The following is a 25,882-nucleotide window of genomic DNA, read 5'->3' as shown; positions in this document are numbered from 1 at the left end:
ATATTTATAAACGTAAAACATAAAAATACATAGCTAAAAGTGATTAATAAGTCTTGCTACATATACTTGCAAGAAAAAATTGAGTTACAAATTAATAAAATCCAGATTAAAAACCCTCAATGTTCCTAAATAAATATAATTATTAAATTTACTTGTGTAAAAATTAAAGAAACAATATTTTAAAAAATTTTTTATATAAATATATATATATATATATTTAATATATGAAAATAATATCGCAAAATATGAAACAAAAAGTTACAAATAAAAAATTTGATAAATAAAGCATAAAACTTCAGTCAATTTTTGAAGAAATAAAACAAAAAAGTTTTATCTTATAATTGTATATCAATAACGTGACACTTATTATTTAAAGTAACCTTCGAAGCGTCTCTTGTTCTTTTCTATTTTATTAATCAAAATTAAAAAATTATATTTTTAATATATCTCTTAATATATGCATAATTAAAAAAGTATAATATAAAAACAAAAAGAAATATAAGAAATACAATAAAAAATGGAGGTACTAAAAAAATAGTCATCTTGTAAAAACATCTTGTAAAAAAATTACTAGTTTTCGGAGGCACTGCTGGAAATCATTTTTTATTAACAATTTTGTCATTCTGCGATACGACTTGAGCCTTCTTTATGTCGAATCTTTATTTCTCCTTGAACTACAAGTGACTTTGCGCTCGTGGTGCATGCAATCTAGCGTCTTTCTTTCTGCAGGGCCTCAATTAGCGCGCTCTTGCTTCCACTTGTGCTTCGTCTCTTTCTCTCTTTCCATTTTCTCACCGCCTTACGCTCATGCGAAACAGCAAGAAGCGCGAGAGTGCATCGTGCATGATTCAGTTTGACCTGCGTCATTCGCGCTCGCGCGTGTCGCTACGACTTTCGTGTGCGTGCGCTCCTATCGGGATAATAGAGCTCGCCGCTCTGGTACTTCAAGGTTATCGAGCAGACAATAATTATTCGGAAGAAGAACATGTGGGCTGGTCAAGACGATACGCAAAGATTCAAGACCAGGTGCGTTTCTTTACTCGCATGAATGCATATGTACATATATTCGCGTGCTCACGCGTGTTTTATATTTTACATATCTGTCGATTTTCTATCTATTAACAATTGTTCGATCTGAAAGCTTCGACTTTCTCCTTGTACGATCCGGTTTTACGACTTGATGTAATATGAGATAGACAGGCGCAAGATTCGTGCCCGGTACTTTATTTCAATTATTTACTATATCAAAGAATATTACTTTAGAAATGTATCCACGTATCCCGAAAACTCTTTACGCCTTAATTTTTAAATAAAGATTTAATGTAACATTTTTTTAAATATTGAGCAGTATTATATGATATGTTATCCAGATCCAGAGCTGGATTAATAAAAGGCATAACAAAAATGTTTCCTGAAATCAGACGCTTTAAGGCGTATGACTCGGATCGAACGGAACTGTCAGGCCCAAAAAAACAGGTCAACGACCGAAAGGGTCGATCTTCCTGTTTATTTTGAACGTTTTTTTTTTTTTTTTTTTTTTTTATTATCGTCCTTTTTCTCAGTCAAAGAATTAAAACTGTATTACCCGAGGCAGGATCTTGTTCGATCTTTTTCTAAGGAGTAGAAACGAGAGTAATAATTAATTAAATGAATATAATATATAATTATATATTATACTAGACCTCGTAATAGCAAATTTCGAAATGGTGCTTAAAATTTCTTCCATACGTGTTAAGGTACTATTACATTTGTCGTACGACAAATTTTTCTAGCCTGTTGATTGGCTTCAGGATAGAAAATTTCTAGAGACTTGAGAACTTTTCTATCCTGCAGCTAATCAATACGCTTGAAAAATTTGTCGTACGACAAATGTAATAGTACCCTTAGACGCACGTGAATTGCACGAGGGTCGTGATACAATCGCGTAAAAACACACGTATCTATCCTCCCCCCCTCCCCCTCCCCCTCCCCCCATTGGCGTAGCGGAAAATAATATGTAGACGAAATAATATATGCTAAAAAATTTTAAATTATATATAAGATATAAAAATATCATTTGATAAATTGCTCACTCGAATACCTTATTTAAAAAGTAAAAGTATTACATTTTTTTTCTTCAATTTTTGTTGGTTTCCGTTAATAATAAGCTTGGGAATGCATTGGACATTAGACTATACAATATATTTGGGGATATTTTAGATCATATATATTATAATATGTTAATCTCGCGATCCTTGTTAATTATTTGTGATAAATATCACGCATTCTAATATATTCCATCGTACACTCGCAAAAAATAGCAATTGTAGCAAAAATGTTCTGGGTGCGAAAAATTAATTCAGGTACATAAATGATTAGCAAATACTGTGATACCGTATATGTACTTAATACCGTATATGTACTTAATCAATTTAAATGAGAGAGACGGAATTTATATCTGTACTATTAGTGTAATTTAGAGAGAAAATTTTTCTGTGGTGTCTATCTTGTTGGCAATAGCATCTAAATTTTCTACAGGTATTGCTAGAATATTGCTGCTATAAATTTTATATGTGACAAACAATATTCTAACAGATACAAAAAATAGCAATAAATTTTAATTGTGACATCTAGAAATCTATCTATATTATAGTAAAATATTTTTTTGAATGTAGAATTATATATTTGACATTTGTGACATGCATTGTGTATTATTGTAATTATTTCAAGTATCTCATTAGAATAATTTAATCATTACGATTTCTTTTACATATATTTATTGTTACGCACATATTCAAATTCTTATTCTCTCAAAAATTTAAATAATTTTTTTAATGATATATAAAAATTTATTTAAAACAATTTGAGTAAAACAAGCTTTTTTTATTTAACAATTAAAAAATTAAAAAAGTGTTATATTTATAACTAATATAAAAAGGAAGAGAAACATTTTTTCTTTTATTATTTCTTAAAAAGAGGAGGTTGCGACTGTAAAAAAAGGCTCTCTGAATATGATACTCATTCACAAAATTATATGATTTTTCATGCTTGCATTTATAATTAAAGTTCGTAATTATTTCAGCAAAGTGCCGTAGTTTTCTCATATTCCGTTATCTCAATTAATAAAGGAAAATATATTATATTCCGTTATTTCAATTAATAATGGAAATATATCATGTACATTAATATATACGAATATAAATATGTGTATAAATGTATTTTGTGTTAATTCTATAGAGTTAGTAAACCTCATTAGGGTGATATTTTTTTACCCATTAATGTCGAAAGATTTGTCAGATATCGTATCAACGATTAAGAATTATTTATCTTAATTTGCGCGTAATTATCGCCTTTTCGACACTGATGTACATGCTTTTACATGCGATCCATCGCGTTAAATACCAGGAAATATATGTATATATGTGTAATATTATATATACATGTATGTGTTCGGACAAAGAAACGTGAAGTAAAAGGCCGGAATCACGCTTCGGCATGCGTGGCGTTTTCGCGAATTCCTCCTTCGTCCAAGACTCTTGGCGAATCCTACACGAGCACGATAACGGAAATTATTATATACATAGGTATTCTTGTATCAAGAGACATATATAAGTATCTCATGCGCCATGTGCAACAACTTTACATGCAATAAACAGCGAAACTTGTTGTATTTATATAGTACAATCTACCTTCAGAGAATCTTAGATTATTGCATTGAAAGTAATCCTTAGATTAGTCGAGTTTTTAATACACAGATTAAAATATCATACTTGTAAACATAATCAATTTAACGAGCTCCTTCGACTGATTCTTACACGTGAAAAACATATCTTATATTTAATGGCATTAATAATAATAAGTGTTTTTTTGGTATTTAAAGTAATAATAATTATGATAACATATAGTTTTATTATTTTTGTTACTTGTAAAGTAAAATTCTAATTTTGTAGTTAAATCAGCCTTCATAAAACTATATAATTAATGAAAGGAGAAACAGATTAACTAAGACAAATTTAAATAATATTTTTAGTAAAACTCCAAAAAAGTCAATAGCCAAATTTAATAATTTTGATCTTGGTGCGTGTTGGGGAAATTTGAAATTTCATAGTTACATATTTCCTAAGATCCGTATTTATCTATAGGCGATATAACGCTAAGAAACATTCTTGCGATCCGATTGCATGAAGGACCTGCTGACGCCATCAGCTTCGGCATCGGCATCGACGTCTCTTCGTCGTTCAGCTATTAATCGTCCGTTACAAAATTGGATGATTATTTTTCCGCCGATCGATATAGACTCAAGATCGTTCTTCTATGACGCAATTTACGAGCGCATTCGATTGCTTAATACTTATTCGCTCCACTGAAGCATTACGAAGGCCGCCTTTGGACCGATTGCTTCCGGTGATATTTTAAAACAACGGTATTCATAGATTGTCACTATCTCAAGATTCGACATTCTTCTTTTGCGTTTTTATTCATTGCTGCGCAACAAATTCATCGGGACGGTTTTTATATCTAGCTCGAAAATTCTTCAAATTTAATTAAATTACTTGTTTTAATTTCATATAATTATACAAACGCACGTGTGCGTGTGTGTCTCTATGTATATATATTTAAAATGATAATTATTTTGAATAACTCATTAAATAATATATTAATAAAAACCAATATATGTATATATATATAAAATTATAGATTTTAAAGCCTTAATAAAGATATTATCTTAAATTAAATATTTCATTAATTATAACATTTGCTTCTTTAAATCATTTTATACTTCTTGCTGAAAGATCTTTCTTGTATTATTAAAAACAGTAAAAATATTTTGATTGATGTAGAAGTACGTCTTATTATATCTTGATATATATATGTATATATATATATATATATATATATATGTTGCCAAAATAAGTGCTACTATGATATTAATTAATATAATTGCATTTGTTTGTGCTAAATAAGTAGAAAATTAATTATTCTATTTATACAATTCTTACAAAATATTTTCTACTTATTCGAAAGATTTATTTCTTTAGAAATTTTTATGAGCAAATTTCTTTTTTGTGGTCTGTTTCTTATCTGGGATTAATACAATAGTTTTTTCGACAGTATGTCTTATCCGAAAAACATTTTTCTTACATGAGATTACATAGTGCAGTTTAATCGCAGAAGTAAAATGTCACAGAGGGGTCTAACATCCATCTAATGTTAGCTCGCTGTGTCTTTTATTTTCATGAACTTTTGGATTTTTTTGTCGTGAGATGAGCTTATTCTGGGTATCTTGTACGTACACCGTTCTCTCTGTACAGCTGTCCGAAATGAATACGAATATAACTGCTTTCGACGAGAGAAAGGAACGAAAATGTTTATTTCTTCCTGTATATATATATATATATATATATATATATATATATATATATATATATATATACACAGGAAAAAAGAAGATAAGTATTGGGGAAAAAATATTTAGAAAAAATTTTTTTCACAACTTTCAGTCGTTTGAGTGTCGCATATCACACCGAAAAAAGTGTGAAATAACATGTTTATTTACATGTCTACTTGTCATCGACTTTCTTATCCTTTTTAAGTAATTTATATCCTAATTTAGTTACTCACGCAAATTTATTTTATATATTCTAGTTAGTAACACGCGATAACGTCGGCGTAGTTTCGAGCATTTTTTATGAACATAGGAAAGTATCTAGACATTTATATCCTTTAAGAGTTTTAACAATAAAATAATATTTTAATTGACGTAATATAATATAAATCCATTTTTGATTGATTTTTATATTTTATTCGTTTGTTCTAAAAAAATATCTTGTATTTTCTAAAAAAAGATTAGCGTGATTTTTAATATCTATACTTAATAATAATAAGATTTACATTATTGAATAATATTGCATTATTTAATGTTATAAATTTCATTCTAAAAAAATATCTTAAAAAGGTTCAAGAGAATATTTCGAATAATTTAAATATTTCTATATATATAAATGTATATAAAATAATTTAATTATCAAAATATTTGTAAAATATTTACATTATTAAATCTAATGTGTTCATTTAAATAATATTAATTTATTTTAATTTGAGCAAAAAACTATTTATATGAATTAATTTAATATTATTATTTTTTACTATAAATTTTCATATTTTGACATATTTCTTTTTTAAATTTGGAACTTTTTAAATTGTAGTTTACTAATTAATACATGGGACAAGGAAATAAATTGCGCGCATGTGGGGCATGCTTTGTATAAATATTTAATAGCTATAAAGAACAATTGTTGTACAATTGCAGTACATGTGCAATTTCACGTTCCTTAACAAAGCGACTCAAAGTATGATTATAATCGGTTTGTTGCAATTGTAAATACTTAATCATCGCAATACATTATCCTAAAGACAATTTCTTAAGTAAATGTTTTCTAAAACATTATATTAAGGTAGGAAACGATTCAGAAAAAAACTTCCTGGATTTATGAATTAAATGTCATTAATAAGACTTTCTCGGTATAATTAGCGGGCCTGTTATATGTAAATAGATCGTGTTCATTCAGTGAAAAAAAAAAATTGAATTGTAAATTTTAATTGTAAATTTCTTAATTGTCAAATTTTAATTTGTAAATTTTTTAATTGCAATATTTATAATACCTTTGTCTTCAATTTTTCAACATTTTTTTATTACTATAGCGCGAAAATTCAGTCTGTTGAGAATGTAAATTGAATAATTCCGTACAATTTGGCTGGCATGCGCGTAAAATTCGGTCCATTAAATCGAATGTGCGCGTATCGGAGCATGGTAGAATTACCAGAGTGAATCGTCGGACTGTCGCTGGCGGTAACTTGATGCGTTTATCATCCACGTCACAAAGGGACGATGGCAATTTAATAACTCAATTAGAAAAAGCGTTTTAAAACCGAAAAAAATCTCCTAAGGACGTCCCGTCGCGTCGTGACGCGTGGACTAATCAACCCTCTTGGGGTTGTCTTTCGTTGAAGCGAAGTAGTGAAACCCTCGTAAAACAGACTACGGAAGCCGTATTCCACGTTTCGTATTTCATCATTTACAGTTTATCCTCTTTGTGAAAACCAGCTTGCCAGCAGTTTAAAAATATAAATACGGACTAGTTACATAAAAACTGTATGATAAAATAAAATTTTTTTTATGTCGCATCGGTAGAAGAAATTTTAAACACAGCAAGCTTAAGGATAACATTAACATTACGTTTTTTATTCGTATTATACACGTGCTATAAAGTGGCAATATGCAATTATATTTGCCTGCGTTGCATAACATTTTGAATTGTATTTTTTACGAGATAAAGATTAATATAGATTGAGAATAAAATAGCGACAATTATAATATTTCTATACGTTTATTTTTATGATGAATGAAAAGAGATGAAAAAAATGATAAAATTTCATGAAAAGTGAAATGCTTACATTTAAGAAGTACTCTAAAGAATTGTAAAACAAATTGTTTTAACAATTATTTTGATATTTTGATTTTTGCATATTTCTTTACACATGTACATAAAAATATGAAAATTCTTCAGCAAATTAATTTTGTAAATAATTTATGTAAGTGATTATGACTTAATAGCATTTTCCATAATTTTTAAATATTTTTATTATTAAACATTATTTGATGTGATTATTATATTTGAATTTGTTGAATTTGTTGTATCTCGGTTATTTATGGCAATATAAATACAATTTTTTATAACATTTATGAATTTACTTTATATATGTATAATATTCAAAGTTTCTATATTAATCTTTTATTATTATTATTGATAGAAATTCGCACACATGATACAAACTAAATATTTAAAAATTCGATGTCTGTTGATATTTGATATTTGATATCGTATGATACACAATTAAATATTTGAAAGTTCAACATCGGTGCGTGAAAAAATACACATCATTCAGATAATTAAATTTACTTACGAAATGTAATAAAATTTAAAATAATTAGAACCTATTAAATTATATACAAAATTTAAAATTTTAATGTAAAATTATGTGAACTCTAATAAATAAATATAAATATTAAATGCTAATATAAATATAAATATAAATTAACAAATTTTAAATACGTTTATTAATAAAAATAAAATTATTTACAAAATTAATTTGCTGAAGAATTTTCATATTTTTATGTACATGTGTAAAGAAATATGCAAAAATCAAAATATCAAAATAATTGTTAAAACAATTTGTTTTACAATTCTTTAGAGTACTTCTTAAACATAAGCATTTCACTTTTCACGAAATTGTATCATTTTTTTCATCTCTTTTCATTCATTATTGATTCTAAATACATTATGATCTTTTTATTTTGAAACAAAAGAGAAAAAAAGGAGAAATTTTAAATGTCTCCTTAATTCTCTGGCTGCTGCTTCGTACTCTCTTCGGGTTTTCTGGCCCCCGCTGTACTTATTATTTCCGCACGTGCAGTGGCGTGCATGTGCAACGAGCGATACCTACATGCCGGCTCTTCCTCTCCTTTCTCTCGCCCTCCCACTCGGTCTGGTTCGCCGAGCGTATTGATTGAGGTGAATGCACGACGCCGGCGTCGGCGTCGTCGTCGTCGTCTCCTAGTCCGCGGATGCGCGGGAATGGAAATGCATACTGCCAGGATAGTCGGTCGAGGTGGCTATTCGCAACAGCTCTCATTTGAAAAGAAGAAAAAGAGAAAGAGAGAGAGAGAGAGAATAACAAAGGAAGAAGAGAGCAAGCGCGAAAGAGGGAGAGAAACAGGCACGAGCCACCGGTGGAGGAAGCATTATATACTTGCTGGATCTTCGTTCATCAGTCAGTATCTTGCCCGAATTCGTGGCACTGACATCGCAATCGCTGTAAACAACACCGCAAACACTCGCAATTGCAGTCAAGAACGTGATTACCTGAGCCGTGGAAGATATAATAGAAACTTTGCATGAAAAGAAAAATTCGTTCGTTTAAATTCGCACTCGTGTTTTGACTGCATTTCGAAAAAAGGAGTGTCACCGGGGGAGGAGAGCCGACAGCTTCGAGGTTGCCAAGAGACACCTCCTCTTCTTTTCGTGACTGATTCAGATCCAGTCCCGGGGGATTATCATGGCCACTTACGCAACATATAGGCATGTCGAGCTTGACAATGTCGGATATGGGAAAAAAAGGTAACGATGAAGATTGTGCATGCGTATGTGTGTGGGTATGCGTATGGAGCGAGAAAGAGAGAGAGAGAGAGAGAGAGAGAGAGAGAGAGAGAGAGAGAGAGAGAGAGAGAGAGAGAGCAAATTGCACTGCGGACTTTTAACAGGCGATATTTTTCGTAACATTATGCATTAAATTTTTTATATTTTTTTAACATAAATGTTGAGATTTATCTTTGCAGTTAATTTCTTATAAATCTGATATATTATTTGCGCAAGAAATGCGAAAGAAACTTTTGCATGCTCAAGGGTTGAAATAATCCGTCGAAGATAATTTTCAAGATATATATAGTTTCGAGATAAAAATATTGCCGAAATTCTAAAATATAAAAAAGTATTTTAGACAAAAGGTTCATGGCTTCTAATGCTGTTTATAATTTATTCATTTCAATTTTTCAAAGACATGATATTTTTCAAGATACCTTTACTTTACGCTAGTAATTTTATAAACTTTGAATTTTTAAAATTTTTTAATCACAGATCCAATTGATATTTTGTTGTGAATTTTATATTAGATTAGATATGCATATCATTAAATAACAACCGGTTACTAGAACAAATCTACGCTTATTTCTGTTTATGCATTTGTGTAAAATATAATATTATATTTTTAACGAATAAGATGATACTAATTCTTAATTGCCAGCTTATTATTTATTTAGCTATTAAAGAAATTATTTATACATAAAAATCGTTATTTATGTTCTCTGTAATTTTCTTACTTTATCGTGAAATATCTTCTTCTGAGGATCTTAAATAATATATTTTTCAGCAAACTTATATTCATATTCACTATTAGAATTTTCTAGTTTGAAATGTATAATTCAGAAAATATTTTTACTTAGCAAAGAAAGTTGAATGTATGAAAGTATGTTTTAGTTGTATTCAATGATATATATTAGATGCTGATTAGTATGCATCTACTTCATTGCATTGAACAGATGGTATGCTATTGGAACACGAAGAAATTTCTCGTTGCATTTAAGTGACTTGAAACTACTGCGCTCATTTCAATGCGCTTTCGCGGAACTGTATGACGTCACTCGATGCAAAATGCGCAATTATGAATGTTTTATATTTCGGATTTTAGCAAATTTCTTTGCTTCGTATAAAAAATATTGGAGAAGATTAACTTTCACGAGAGACCTATAAATATGAAGAACAAACTTTTTATTCAAAGATTTAATGCGTTATAATAAATTAATTAGAATGATTAAATTTTATTCATTTAAATTTTATTTCACTAAAGATATGTATCTGTAATTATAGTTATGTACTATATTTCTAATATATTTATTATATACATACCCTGAGAAAAAAAAGTCATTAACTTAACTAAATGCGTTAGTTGGTTATAATTTTTTATATTTAATAAATATTTTATATTTGACTTAAATATCTACATATTTGAATTAAAAAAATTATAACCAACTAAACGCATTTAGTTAAGTTAACGACTTTTTTTTCTCAGTATATATGTATATATGTATTTTATAGAAGTATATATATGTATATGTATATTTATATAACATTATTTATTATTTACTTATTAAGATGTTTTTAATTGGTTTGGTAACAATAATATGCATCTAAACTTTATTATAATAGTCGAGAGTTGAAGTTGCAATCTTAATCAAGGTTTTAAAAATTGCGCATTTGTTGAAAAAAAAATTTTTAGATTTTTCACGTACTTTATTCTTCCTTTCTTTCTTCGTTGATTATACAAGATTTAGTCTTTTTTTATTAATTGTAAGAGATATAAAATTGATATTATCAATCGTGGTCAACATATAGGTTTTCATTTCCGAGAGAGTGCAAAGTAAGAGGAAGACATAAATGGACGAGTGCTGGGAGTGGAAGCGCATTTAAACCGATTATTTATAAGCTCATGGAAAGATATAAGAATGTAGTGAAACTTACAGTTGTTCCATTAATTATGATAAGTTTTAATCGATTTACATTTAGCCGATAGTTTTTTCAGAGATGCAAGCAAAATAATGTACTCTAATAACGATCTACTGATATTCCTGTAGATATGCAGTTAGATGATCAACAAAATATTTATAAAAAAATATAATATATATAATAAACATATTAGAAATATAGTAAATTACAGATACACATCTTTAGTAAAACAAAATTTAAATGAATGAAATTTAATCGTTCTAATTAATCTGTTATATGCGTTTTGTAAATAACATAAAAAATAGTCAGCTAATCGTATAAAATTTGAGAAAATTTTCGTAATTTTTCTTTTTGCCAATCAACATTTATTGAGTACAAATTAAAAACTCAGAAATAAATTTAATCATTATATTAATTATAGAAGGAATATTTAAATTATTTTTTGTTAAAATAAATATATTTAATTATTAATTTATGATTGCCCTTATCTTGATATATATTTTCAATGCAATAAATTATCAAGATATCTCTCTCAGGAAACGCTATTTCCTTCCAAAAATACTGATAACAAAAACATAAAATAACATGCGGTTGCAGATAATAGGAGGAAAGTAAATGATATTATTTCTAGATTTCCAGACAACTTTTCAATGATAGAAGGGCATATAAGTCTTTTCAGAGATATTCTTTAAGTTATTTTTTAATATCATTAATTTTTTTTTACATTCTATATTTTTTCACAAAAGGATATATGAAAATATTCCTCTCTGATGCTTTCGATTGAAAACAATTCAAAATAAGAAACTCATATTTCCTTATGCTTCTTTGCATGCTTAAGGGTTGAAATAATCTGTTAAAGATGATATTCAAGATATTATGTAGTTTCGAGATAAAAATATTGTCGAAATTCTAAAATATAAAAAAACATTTTAGATAAAAGCTTTATGGATTCTAATGGTGTTTATAACTTATTTTAATTTCTCAAAGATATGATATCCTCCACTTTACACTAATAATTTTATAAATTTTGAATTTAAAAAATTTTTTAAACACAGAAAAGCGTTCCACCCTGAATTTATGGAAATATGATAATATTGTTTTCCATATTTTTGAAAAATGTACATTATATAGATCGCACTATATTTCCGAAATAATGTCAATTTCACATTATCATTCGGTTTCATTTTCACTTTTTCTCCTAATTTAAAAATCGATCTACTAGTAATTTTTTTAGAGATAAAATAAATGTTTTCTTTATTATAAAACAACACTTCATTGAGTTTTGATAATTTCTTTCGTATTGCAATTAAAACGACACTGTTAACAATGTCGAACTTGCAACATTCGTTTTCTGTCAAAACTCGAGAAATTTCATAATTTAAAATCTCATTTGTAATAAGTTACATGTTTTGGCAGATATACATGTACATAATTGATTAGATTCGCCAATACTAATTGATGAGAGCAACTTTTTGTGGGTGTCCGAGTGGGACTATAACGTCGACGTACAACGTCATGATTCTATCTCCGCGAAGAAAAATCGCGAATATAAAGGCCTCTCTGATCGAAAGATTTTTGCAATTGATCTTAAGATCGTGATCGATATCCCTCGCTTAATTAACATGTTAGTTCGCGCGCAAGCACGAGTTATTACATGGGTACCATTGCTCGGTGTTTGTAATTGTATGGATTGGAGTTATTGCGCGGATATAATTGCTTTTTCGTGTCCATACTCGATGGAGATTTTATATTTTTCAATTTTCTAAAAAGGGGTGAAAAGTAGGTAAAAAGAGCGTTAACTGTCTGACCATGATGACGGTCATCTTACGGGTTTCTGTCCTCATTTATGTTAGCTTGGCGGAATCCAAGTACCGTAGCCACTTGGTGTTTTGTATTCACTTTGCAATGAAAAACCACAGATGTTGCAGAATTCGTCTCGCGCGTCATATTAATAATGACTTCGTGCCGAATGCTTGAATTAATCGTGACTTTCTCATTAAATGTACGAGATCAACTGAAAAGAAACTTTCCACTGGGAATTAATTGATGATTTAGGCTATTTTAAATGAGTTCCTCATGAAAGTTATTACATTGCTATTTCCGAGTACCTATTCTTCGCTCGTGAAAATAGATAGGTAACATATATATATATATATATATATGATTTTATCGCCAACTAATTCATTCGAATTTATTTATATTGAACTCTGATTGATAAGAGATTCGAATTATTTTCTACGTTAATAATTATTTATCAAAATTGATATTATTTATTACGATATAAAATATATGTTATGAAAAGCCGAGAGAAACAGAAAATATTCATAAAATGAACATCCTTATGTTTGATTCTGGATACATTTATTATAAACATGTGATATCGTCTTGATCAAACGATATTTAGTTTATCGGTTTCAATAAGTATTCGCATCCTCTTCTACCATCGAGATACTTCCGTTACAACGCTTTTTCTATTGAAGCTTGATATAGTGGCGACTTTGTCTTCGGATGATAAACAGACCGATCCCTGGCGTGACCAGTTTCTTTGTAATCTGCTCGATATAAACGAAATCCTATTGAAAAAATTATTAACTGTAGCTGTAGACGTTCTAGCATGTAATATAAAAACCGTTAAAAATATAATTCCAAGATAGAAAAAAATATCCTGCTGATTCTTTCTCTCTTGAATCTTCCAATGACATCGTTTTGAATTTAAGTCCCTGATCTAGATTCCTATTTGGTGAAGATAGGATAATAGCACAATTCTGATTTAAATAAAAAGAATCGAGGCGAAAAAAAGCAGCAGTGAAACTATTGGTGCCGTTGCAAGATCAACAACATTTTAATGTTATACAAATATTAATTATTAGGTTTAATAAATAACCCTTTCTTATATATATATATAATTTATAATTTACATAAATTTTTTGCAATAAAGAAATACCGTTAGGAATATGTAGGCAAACAAAGGAACCGTTATCTCTTGACAAATGTTATTGTCTATTTATACATAACATCGCGATTCTTTGCATATGCTAATGAATTTTCATATTCACTTGACGGTTTTCGATTATTCTTGGCTCTCTGAGTCCGTACGTTCTCTTTTTATTTCTTTGATTTTTTTATAGTTTTTCCTATTATGTAATTTTTGTTTTGATTTTCGTTTAGCATTGCACATGAAACACCTCATTGTGTGAACATTGGAGATCACTTTCAAACATGCGCTCTCGATATCCTAACAGCTGGAACTGACGGGAGACCGCATTTGATGTACAAAGGATTTTCTGAAAAGTTCTTGGATATCATAACTCATATTTTATGTATGTATTTTCTTATCCGTAATATTATCATTCTATCTTACCGTAACATATTTGTTTTTATCTTGTTGAAATCGGTCCAAAAATATTCCATTAAGTTTTTTTTTAAGTTCTCGAAAATTTATTATGCCTCTTATATTTGCGATGTTTTTCTTTTTTTAATCAATTTAAAGTAATGCAATGTTGATGCATCGACACGAAGGCTTAATCGATCTAAGCGATTCAGAAAAAATAAATCACTCCTTAAATGACTTTCTGATTTGCATCTTTCGATCTTTCGCGGGGAAGAGGGAGATATAGGATAACGTATTAAGACGCATTAATACAAGCATGACAGTATCCGCCGATTCACACGTATCTGTTTATGGCTGACAGCTAATTAACGTGTTTACTTACATATTATTCTGCGGCAGCGAGAACAATGATGAGCCGCATCGGTTGTCAACTCTGTGAGTTGTGTAACGATTATGGTGATTCATAATTTCGCAAAATCGATAATCGTGATCGCATAATATAGTCGACTTAATGGAACAAATCGGTCGACTCCATTATCAATAGAACTATAATGATCTTATCATTGACTTTTATTCAAGAAATGTTGCAAATTATGCGGGATTTAGATTCATTATGCTTTCTTTCATCAAGAGTTCTTCGACCAATTTGAAGTTAATTTAACTCTTAACTTAAATTCTCGTTGCAATAGCTTTTTCTTCTAAATCAGATTGGGAAGAGGGAATGACAGTTTTATATCGCATTATCAATTAATTTATTAAAATCTTAAATTTAATATATTTATAACAATATTATGATATATTATTTATATTTTTTTTTCTTTATTTATAAGTTATTTTATTTTTCACATTGCAAACAACGTTACGTACAGTTTATCACATACATCGCTAAAAGAATATGAAATAAAGATAACATTGATACTATATATTATAATATCCGACTAATTGTAAGATAGCAAAAAGTTAGATAAGTCAACCAGAAAATGAACGATTATTTTTATTATTTAAAATTCAGTCTTTTTCTTACGTTCGTGCTTATGGTTTTAAATCGATTCGTTTTATTTCGCGTACCATCTTTCCATCTATTCTTTCTTTTGCATTAAATTATGTCGTGACAAGTCGATGTCAAATATAGGCGATTCCGTACCTGATGGTACGACCTCATCGCCTTGATATTCGCCGAAATTTTAGCCCCGTGCCATCCCGTGAACTCCTACGAGATTAATCGATGTGTTTGTTATGATGCTACAAATAAAATTGTATGACATCTTTTCTTTGGTAATATTTTAATTTTTAGGGTCTTTTAACACGATGCTTGTAGCAATATATCGGTCAAAGACACGAAAAGAAATATTTTATTTCATAATTTTTTCGGCTTTATCAATCATATTATTAAATAACAATTTTCTACAATTTTGAATGTTACATTTTATAAATTACTTTTTAAATTCAATCAATAAAATCTAGATTAACATACGTACGTATACAACGTATGCATTAATATTTATAACTTCTAATAATAATCGATATCAACTGAAGCATAATATATAAAAAATAAAAACTGTAATAAAAATAGTAATACTTACATGAATTAAATTAGTAATAATTGGGAAAATAAAATTTTATTACAAACAAAAGAGTACGTTGCTAATTTACTTATCATCTCTAGAATCTATTTTTTGCAATCAATATTTAACTTCAGAGATTAGTAATTATTATACAAAATTGAGCAAAAAGCATATAAATATCAATTATCTGAGTGCGTTAAACGAAAATGAAACAGTTGTAAATTTATTAATATCTTTATAATAAAAGTTTATCTAAAAGTATATTTTGCATTAATAATGTAGTAATAAAGTGAAAAAAGATTTCGTAAAATCCAGCTTCTTGTTTTTTAACATTTCCATTAACTTCTACATACAATTATTCCAGATGTAATAACATAGAAAAGTTCATTCATCATCGTGATGCAACGCGCGTGACACACAATTTTGCAAAATAAAGGTTGCATGATTAATTATTTGTAAAAGTCATTTCCTGGATCGAAAATTAATTTCTGATTTCTTATTACTATTTATTAATCTGAGATAAATAGAGAAAGTGTAATTACTCAGCAGAATTATTTCTTGCACATTTTTTTACACTTCTGAAAATAATCCTTTAATAAATATCTGTTCTATCTTGAGAAATTTAAGTAACATTTCTTTGAAAAATAATAATTACAATGTCATTCTTCCTCAAGTGTCAGTCGATACTTAGGATAATGATATCTTTGTCTTAATAACAGAGTTTCGTAATTAATTAATTCAAGGCTGCTGTTATTCACTTTATAAGACAAAAACGACTTATTTCGAAACAGGCTCGTATTTCTTGAGTGATTAAAGAATCGAGAATGGATCGAGGGACGCATCATTCCCTTGCTAATTGAAAATTGCGGTTCTAATTGAAACCCATCAACTTTTTTTTGCAAGTTAGATGAAAAGGAGGAGCGTCTCACATCCCTAATTACTACTCTGTTTCAATCCCCTCTACTCGATTTGTATTTCCTTCTCTTGCGTTTATAAGCACGCGACAATGCACGCGCGTGCCACACGCATCGCACTTTGTTAAGTGGAAATTAGGACACAAATTATATTGTTTATGGTCTCCGCCCACTAATTTGTTAGTTTGCTGATGGAATTAAAAATATCGTGTTGGTTTGATTCAATTTCTCCAATGCTGATTTCACCACTGTTAGTACTTGTCTAGTTTATCTTTCTTCTTGAAGAAAAAATACGACATTATTAGAAAATATTAATAAATATACATATTTACAAACTTATCTATCTATGAGATCTTCTTGTCTTATCGATTAGACATCAAAGGACTTGATAGATATTAACAGAATTTTTTCTAAATCTTTTTATTACTTTTATTATGTTGATTCATAATATCCTTTCTTATTTTCTCAAAATACATATGCACCCAATAAAATGGACCTAATATGCTGGCAGATTGACAACAGACTTCTCAGAAGTTGCTAGCAAATTAATATCAAATGTGTCCGGCATCAGGCTTGTGATCTGCCGGCAGAGGCTGCTTGCTTCAAGAAGACTTGACAGTTAGATTGGCAGCAAAAACTGAGCCAGATCTACGCGCAATCTGATGACAGGTTGACAGCAGGCTCTGTTACACTTCTGCTAGTTTGTCGATATAATCGAAATTGATAACATACTGTGTAGTAAATAGCCTTTCTGCTGACAGAAATTTGTAGCAGACACTTGGCAAAATCTATTAATTGTCAATAAAAAAACTAAGCACAGTTCTCTTACTTTTTCATTTTTATCTTCATCTTCAATTCTTAATTTTATATTTTTCGTTGGCCTTATCATTGCAGGGTGCTGAAGCCACCCGGCGGTGGTAGCAGCGACATTTTCGGCGCAGAGGAGACGAGTCCGCGTCGTGTCAAGACCCACAATCAGTCCCAGTTGGGCTCGGCGCTTTTCGGCAACGCCAACGGCACCGATAACGCGCATGTCATCCTGTCGCCGCGGTCCAATAAGCCCGGTAATGATTCATACAATCGTCTGTTTGGTCCTCCCGATGCCCTACCCATCACTCCAAATGCAAAAAGTTACAAGAACAACAATACTCTCCTCAACGGGGGATCGCCGGCTTCGACGCTGTCGTCGCGCTCGAAGAGCACAATCAGCAACAACTCTTTGCCAAACATTGCTAATGGCTACGCTAGCAACGGCAATAATTCGTCCAACGATATCATAGGTAAGGGTCAATCACGAACGGAGAAATAGTCGCGAATTATCCCGGGATGAGCAAGAGTGATCTATTAAGTTGATGCAAAAGTGTGTATGTCATATTTTTAAAGTATGCTGTTGAAGTTAAGATTCCTCATGGAACACCATTTATTTCAATTAATTTTTATTAATTGATATTCTTATACTATTGATTACAATATATATATATTTTTTTTTTTTTTTTTTTTAAGAATAATCTCTCTCTCTCTCTCTAAAAAATATATATACATTTTTTTGAGAGAAAGATTATATTTAAAAAAATCTTTTTTTAAATGGGTTTCAATCAGAATTGAAATAAAAAATCAACTTTATTAAATTTTATATTAAAGAATGCATTTTCTCTTTCTCTCTTAATAGAAAAACGACAAACTTTTTGCATTAATCTAATAAATTTTTCTCAATGAAATCATATTACACCTATTGATATTTAAATAACAACACAATAAAATTGTCAGTTAAATTTATATAATAAACGATTAATTTTTATATATTACGTTTAAAAGAATTATAATTCATAATACACGTTTATTTGTAATTTTTTGCTAACTATATAATTTATGATATTTTGTATAAATTTTTACTTTGAATATTAAAAGAACGAAATATCTCTTTCAAATTTTTTTCAAGAATGTTGTATTAATACTATAGAGATAAAGATTTAATTATCAATGGAAAATGTTAAGCCATCCGAGATTTTCTAAACTATTCTCGCATTCGTGATTAGACGCTTTTTTTTTTTTTTATAAAACGTGCCCGAATATTAAGGCCAATAATTTTGATCTAAATTGAAATATGTGTGTCAGGTTTTTGGCGCAAAACTTGTTCTTTGTACTGAATATTATTAATTGTTCTTGTTACGACGAAAAATATCTTCTCCTGTTACAGAAACATCCAATCTCTGTCATAATTTACACTTATTTGTTAAAATCTTGTCGGGAAGTTTTACATTTTAATAACGATTTTCCTATCTTTCATGTAAAAAATATATTGATGATTTAATGGATATTGATATTTATTTTATAAAATATATATTATTTTATTTATAAAATCTTACGTCTCTCTGCAAGATATCAAAAAAAGAAAAGATCCTTCAGTTGAACGCACTATCTTATCTTTTGGTCGATACAACAAAGTGCTAAAAAATTTTTACATGAATTTTATTGTACGATTTTTATATTATTGTTTAGTCTAGCTTGTTTAATATTTGTAATTTTCCTTGTACTATTTGCAAGCAGCTTTTAGGAGAAAGAAACGATTTCGTAAGTGTGTAACAAGACATTCAAATAGATGACACACAACACCATCACATTTTTTTCTTTGATCATTAGATGCAAAATCATTTGAAAATAATTTCTTATCTATGACAAAAGTAATAGAAGCTTTTCTTTCTCTTTCATCGAGAAATTAGTAAAATTATTATAAAATAATTAGTAAAACTATTATATTATAAAAGAAATGTTTGATTTGAACACTGTCGTAATATTTATAGAAAATTTTCGTTATCAGAAAATTTTTTTCAACATTTCTCGAGTCTGTCACAAAAATAAAAAACACATATTTTGAGTTAGACATATATTACTTTACTTAGGCCTTAAGTTCGTATCGTATACACTCTGCTTTAAATAATATCACATTTCGCTTTGCATTAAATCATTATTTATATTACGTTTATTATTACGATCTACTCACGGTAATAATCTCATAGTAAATGACATTGATGCGTAGCAAATTATAGTAAATATATATATATATATATATATATATTGCTTATATTGAACTAAAATAATAATTAATAATAATTAACTGTCGACGTGCACAATCTAGTTCCTATGAATAGATTTGGCAAATTAAGAAGGCACATTCTATGGATTGGAAATTTTTCATTGAACAAAAAATTTTGAGCATTTCAATGTCGTTTGCGATACATTCATGAATCATTCACGAAGTTTGCGAATCTTTCACGAACACTGCAGATATGTGCACCATCAAACTCTTCGTCAGTCACGTTTATATATATTTATTCATAACAATTTTCAGTTTGTTTAACATAAATACGCATCAAAAGAAGTCTTTCTATCATTTCTATTCATAATAATATTATTTATGATAACATCAGATGCGATATATTACTATTCAAAGGATTATTAACGGTATAACATTATCAGTCAAAATAAAAGTGTCGTTCCAAAATTTTTCTTCTGTTTATAATCCACATAATATATATATATATATGCAACTGTTTTTATAACACTATCATTATTTTAGTATTTTCGTACGTTTGTCATTCTAAATATTCATTCCTTCTTTCTTCATTTAATACCTTTCTTTGCTTTTAACTTAATTTCTATCGTACGGACGAATCTAATTGTAAGAATTTAAGATATTGAAAATATATTTTGTTTTTATATGTATATTTAAGTTTAGTCTTAAATTGACAAGAAGAACAATATGTTTTCTAAATTATAAAAAGTTATTAATTTTTAATATCTAAAACTTTTTTTATATATCTAAACTTTAAAAAAAAAATATGTGTGTGTGTGTGTGATCTCGAAAAGTATTCATTCAAATTAAAAAAGAGAAACAGATTTGTAAAGAACATCAAAAAGACTTTAAAACATTACTCGACCTCTATTGTAACTTAAGATTTGAAAAAATATCTGTATGAGAAGTTTAAAAGTAGCACGGTTGAATTTATCATAATCATATATTTCTCGGAAATAAAATAGTAGATTTGTTTTGGAATTTTTCGTAAAAATTAATTGTCAAAAATTAAACGTAAAAAGTTTTCAAATATATAAATACATATGTATTTGTGTAATACGTATATATACAATACATGCATATACATATTGATTAAAATATAATTTTTTTTTTAAATAAAATTTCGAATATAACTTATAAAAAGTAATATAAAAAAAATGTCTATCTCTAATGTAATAAATGTGCTATATGAAATTTATGAATTTTAATAACGTAGTATCTGCGATTCGTCCGTACGAATTGCCGCGTACTAACACAAGTTGGTTGGGTTACGATTATGGATTTGCGATGGTGTTACGATGCATGGGGTGAAATGGCTCTGGTCGCTTTGTATGTACGCACGTGGCGATGAAAATGGCTGTTGACATGGTGTGCAAACGGCATGGGTCCGCTCTGCACTCTCGTCGCCGCATCCCTCGGTAGGAGGATTGCCGACGCGCAACCCGGTCACCGGGGACGGAATTGAGGTGACGCCTGTGAGGTGCAATCCACGAAAGTTTCGAGGTAACGTTCTCCAATAACCCGATATTCTCCTGAATCCTTTATCTCCTTTTTAGAAAGTGCCTTCTTGATCCTTTCCCTCGATGAAACGAAACGCAAAGTAAATACATATAACGTTTTCAGCACTAATGGCCAAACAACAAGATGTATTATTTTATATTTTATATTTTAGCTATTTAATCGATAAGCATTGATTTCAGCTATAAATTTTTTAATAAATCATAAGTCGTGTGCGCGTTATATATATATATATATATTAAAAAATAGTTAAAGATAAAAAAGTTTTACATATAAATTTTACATACATTATAAAAAAGAAATTTAAATAAGCTGCTAAAATAATGTATAGAAATTCTATATTATACATAATTTTCTGTTAATAAAATCAATTAAAAAAATTAATTAAAATTAATTTAAAATCTTAGTGAAACTGCCTTTCAATTTTCATATTTTTTAAATCTTTTAAACGACCTTATTAAAGATACTGAATTAATCAAATCAGTTTTTTTTTGTGAAAGTATATGTATATTAGAACAAAAGAAAATTAATTAATTACGAGAGTTTTATTTTCATGTAGATTTATAATTGAATATACTTTCGCTAATAAATTGCTAACATGCTAATAAACACATGCTAATTGTAAGTATAAAAGTATTTAAGCTTTGTTATTTTGCAGCACATACAATTTGCGAATTATAAAAATAATTATATATTTTCTTTCAAGTTACATACAAAGCTAATTCATACTCAAAATTTTTTAAATTTTATCCTTTGTCGGGAAAGAGTATATAAAAATCCAATATGACAACAAATAATGTAAATAAGCTATAAAAATATATTATTAAATTATTTTAATTTGTATAAAAATTAATTCGGGGTACTTTTTAAAATTTTCGACTGATTAAAACTTTTTTAAAATTCAATCTTGATTAAAGAATCAAGTAATACAACTTGATTATCAAAATAATCTCCATTATTTTCTATATTGATCCACTTTTCGACTAATTACATTTCATTGCGAAAAAAAAGATGTTAGATAGTTTCAATTCGAAGAATTCATCGATGCATTTTTTCACCTCTTCGATGATTTTAGAATAATTTCAAAGTGCGTGTTATATAGATATTATATAGAGATTGGAATGAGTGAAAATCCATTGAAGTCAGGTCTATACACTGGGTGTGGCAAATCTTCCAGCTAAGATTAAAAATTACTTCCTACGTTGTCTTTGCAACATGAGACCGAGCGTTGTTATAAAGCAAAATCACTCTCCTCGTTTCTTTTCCTGTATACGGCTTCTTGCAACTCATCGTTTAAATTAACGAGTTGTTGCTTATAGCTTTCAATTGTGACTGTTTCGCCAAGCTATATAAGAGATAATAGAGAATTTCCTTTATACCGCATCAAAGTGCACAATAAAACTTTTTTTATGTAAATATTTGATTTCGTTATTAAAATTGCTAATATTCAGGGATCATCCATGACTTTCCCCTCGTCATTTGGGGTTGTCATAAGGGATCCATTTTTTCATCCCCGTATTTATTTATAAAATATTCTTTTCTTTGAAACTTGATAACAAAGGTATAACCATATCATAGTATCTATCTTTATTATCGATGCTAGAAGAACATGCGGAATTTAATTTTTTGTATTTTTCCCATTTATTTTAAGTATAAACTAACAACTTTTCGAGTCGTTCAAAGTTGTTGTACAAGCTCTTTTTGTGTTTGCGTTTGATTTTTATTAAATAGTATATATATTGTTATGTTTTTTCGTAGCATATATTTCAGATGTTAGTTTAATTTGCAAGCGATTTGCTATTTGATAGCTTTACTGTTTGAATTATATGCTTAATTGCCTGCAAGATTTAATGCTAATTAAACTTCTATCGATTTCCTTCAAAATAGCTCTTAACTAGTGTCGAATAAAATCAAGGAATGACATTTCAAGGTATATTAATTGAGAGTTCAAATATATCTTTTAGTATTTAATTATAAATAATAATATATGAATTTGAGGTTCGCCTTCAATGTGTATGTATGCAATATAAAAATATTTCCGTAATTTAAATTAAATTATAAATTTGCAATTAAAGTATTAATTTTAAAATATCTAAATTTATATATATATATATATATATATATATATATATATATATGATAAAGCACGCGTGTGTGTCTCACTTAATTTTTTATTATTGAATGATTCATTGTAATTAACTTATCGCTACCAGATGTCAATTTTTTACAAGTAAGATTTTAAATCTGTTTGAAAATTAAGGGAAGATGACTTACTCATAACTGGCAATGAGAATTATTATAATTTGCTTTAAACCGCTCAAAATAGCATGTCGATCGTAAATGGAGGATACTAAAGGATCGAATATTGAATTTGAATTTTAGAATCGGCAATTATCGGATTTTGTTCCCAGCGATTTTACTATCAAGAATAATCCTTTTCCCAGATGGCAATCCGGTAACTGGAACTGGCTACATGTCCTCCGAGATGCAGAAAAACGGACCGGCCATGCAGAACGGAATTGCTAGCTCGAATTCCAGCAGTAGTGGCGAAAAGTCGAGTGATACGTCGCCGGCGGCGAAGCCGCGTACCCGCATCCCACCTGGTGGCTATTCATCTGGACTCTGGTAAAGGGCAAAGTCATCATCAGTCGCTTTCTTTCCTTTCTCGAGATACGTTCTGATTAATTCTTTCAGCTCTCTTAACTCATTCAAAGCCCACTATCTCTTAAAATCTTCAAATTGTTGTCCGTAAAACGCCCTGAAATAGAAATAATCTATTTATATACTGTGCATCTATGGCGATGGGTATACTTTTCTATATATTTTTTAGAGTTCAAAAAAAAAAAAAAAAAACAACAACAGAGATAGACGAAGTAAAATAGTGGGTTTTACTAGATTAACATCATTCTGCTATTCAAGGAAAATATAGAGGAACAAGAATAACATTTATAGGCCTTTTGAGATTTTCGAATAACTACATATTTCCGCCAATAATCATTCTTAAATTAATTCAGACGTACATAAACGCATGATGATAATCAATCAACTCCAATATTCAAACGAAGATATTCAATATAAATATGATATTTGCAATTAGGAAGGTCGAAAGGATTAATAATAAGGATGGGCGAAAATATAATAATAATAATAATAATAATAATAATAAAATCATCTCCTCCGAATATTTGCAACGCAGAAACGAGCAAAAGCGTATTATTTTCAACAACGCAATTCGATCAAAGACTCAATCATATTTCAATATTGGTCTCTTAAAATTTTACATTTCAATCGTGTAACGCACAAATTTTATATTTTAAAAGTTTAATTATACAATAGAAAATATCGAACTGGCAATTAATTTTTAGGTATTTAAATGGAATTTTCACAAATTGTTTTTTGCCGCAAACGAATAACATGTTGCAGAAAACATGTGCATAAACCGGTCCTGGGTTTCTCTCGAGCGTGAATTACCGGTCCTTCAATTAACAACTCTAGTACAAGTTTTATCGCGTAACTGTATAGAAGTAGTTAAAGCGATCATTGCGCGTAAAGTATATTTTTTCATGGCTGAAGTGTTTACGTCGGTCGATGAACGATTCGCGAGTTGTTAATCATTTTGCTAGGAAGTGCGATTTCCTCATTAACGGCTTACATGCATATAATAAGTCACATGAATAAATAGATAAGAATAAAATATTCATGACAAGAGAGAACGAAACAAAAACATTTATTTTAAAATCAAAGCAAGATAATATTGTACAAACTATTTTTAATTATTTCTTACGAGGCATTTAATTTGTAATTTTTCACAATATTTACTGGCCAATGTTTTATAAACAATATCAGTATTAATCCATAAGTTACAGAATTGTATTAAAATTTGAATTTAGCAATGTACAATATTATAATGTTTAATTCGTACTCTGTATTATTTTTTTTTAGATAAATATTCTATAATATTTATCAAAATTATTATTTATTTTATTTATATTATTTATTTTATTTATATTTGATGCGAAGTATCATTTATCATATTGAGTACGACTGTTGTAGGAGGTATCGCAGTAGTGTTTTGCTCGTTCCTGCAATGTTGCAAATCGCGTTCTCAACCATATAAAATTGTAGAGAATTACATGTCTGATGTACAAGAATTCGCTGTCACCTTGAGGTGAAGAACAATGATATTTACATACACATATACAGAACAGTGTACTAAGATTCGTAGAATTATAATGTCGCGATTATTACAATATAGTGCGACATTGATTAGGAGTGAGGAAAGAAAAAGATCGTTGCACCATTCAAAATCCTGCCAAATATCGAGAAAAGATATGAAGAGATTGAAAAAGTGTACATGTAAAGATAATTAGCAAGGTAATTAA

The 25,882-nt window shown here is 28.8% G+C and overlaps 1 protein-coding gene across 6 annotated transcripts; it reads left to right on the top strand.

The window, feature by feature from the left end:
- Window positions 1-663: 663 nt before the first annotated feature.
- On the top strand, window positions 664-25,256 carry Jupiter (microtubule-associated protein Jupiter). 6 transcript variants are annotated; one of them, XM_072900344.1, is made up of 6 exons: window positions 664-1,026; window positions 14,268-14,419; window positions 17,804-18,189; window positions 19,454-19,480; window positions 21,405-21,485; window positions 23,945-25,256. In XM_072900344.1, coding segments are annotated over exons 2-6 (681 nt in total). In that variant the 5' UTR covers window positions 664-1,026; window positions 14,268-14,417; the 3' UTR covers window positions 24,130-25,256. The 6 variants fall into 6 exon arrangements, with proteins under 6 accessions (XP_072756445.1, XP_072756443.1, XP_072756441.1 ...); XM_072900342.1 differs by lacking the exon at window positions 14,268-14,419 and having other exon boundaries at window positions 665-1,026; XM_072900340.1 differs by lacking the exons at window positions 664-1,026; window positions 14,268-14,419 and adding an exon at window positions 8,575-9,158.
- The last annotated feature ends 626 nt before the right edge of the window (window positions 25,257-25,882 follow it).

The sequence above is a fragment of the Anoplolepis gracilipes genome, chromosome 10 (assembly GCF_047496725.1).
Source record: "Anoplolepis gracilipes chromosome 10, ASM4749672v1, whole genome shotgun sequence".
Lineage (NCBI taxonomy): Eukaryota > Metazoa > Arthropoda > Insecta > Hymenoptera > Formicidae > Anoplolepis > Anoplolepis gracilipes.
This window is presented reverse-complemented; position numbering and strand designations above follow the sequence as displayed.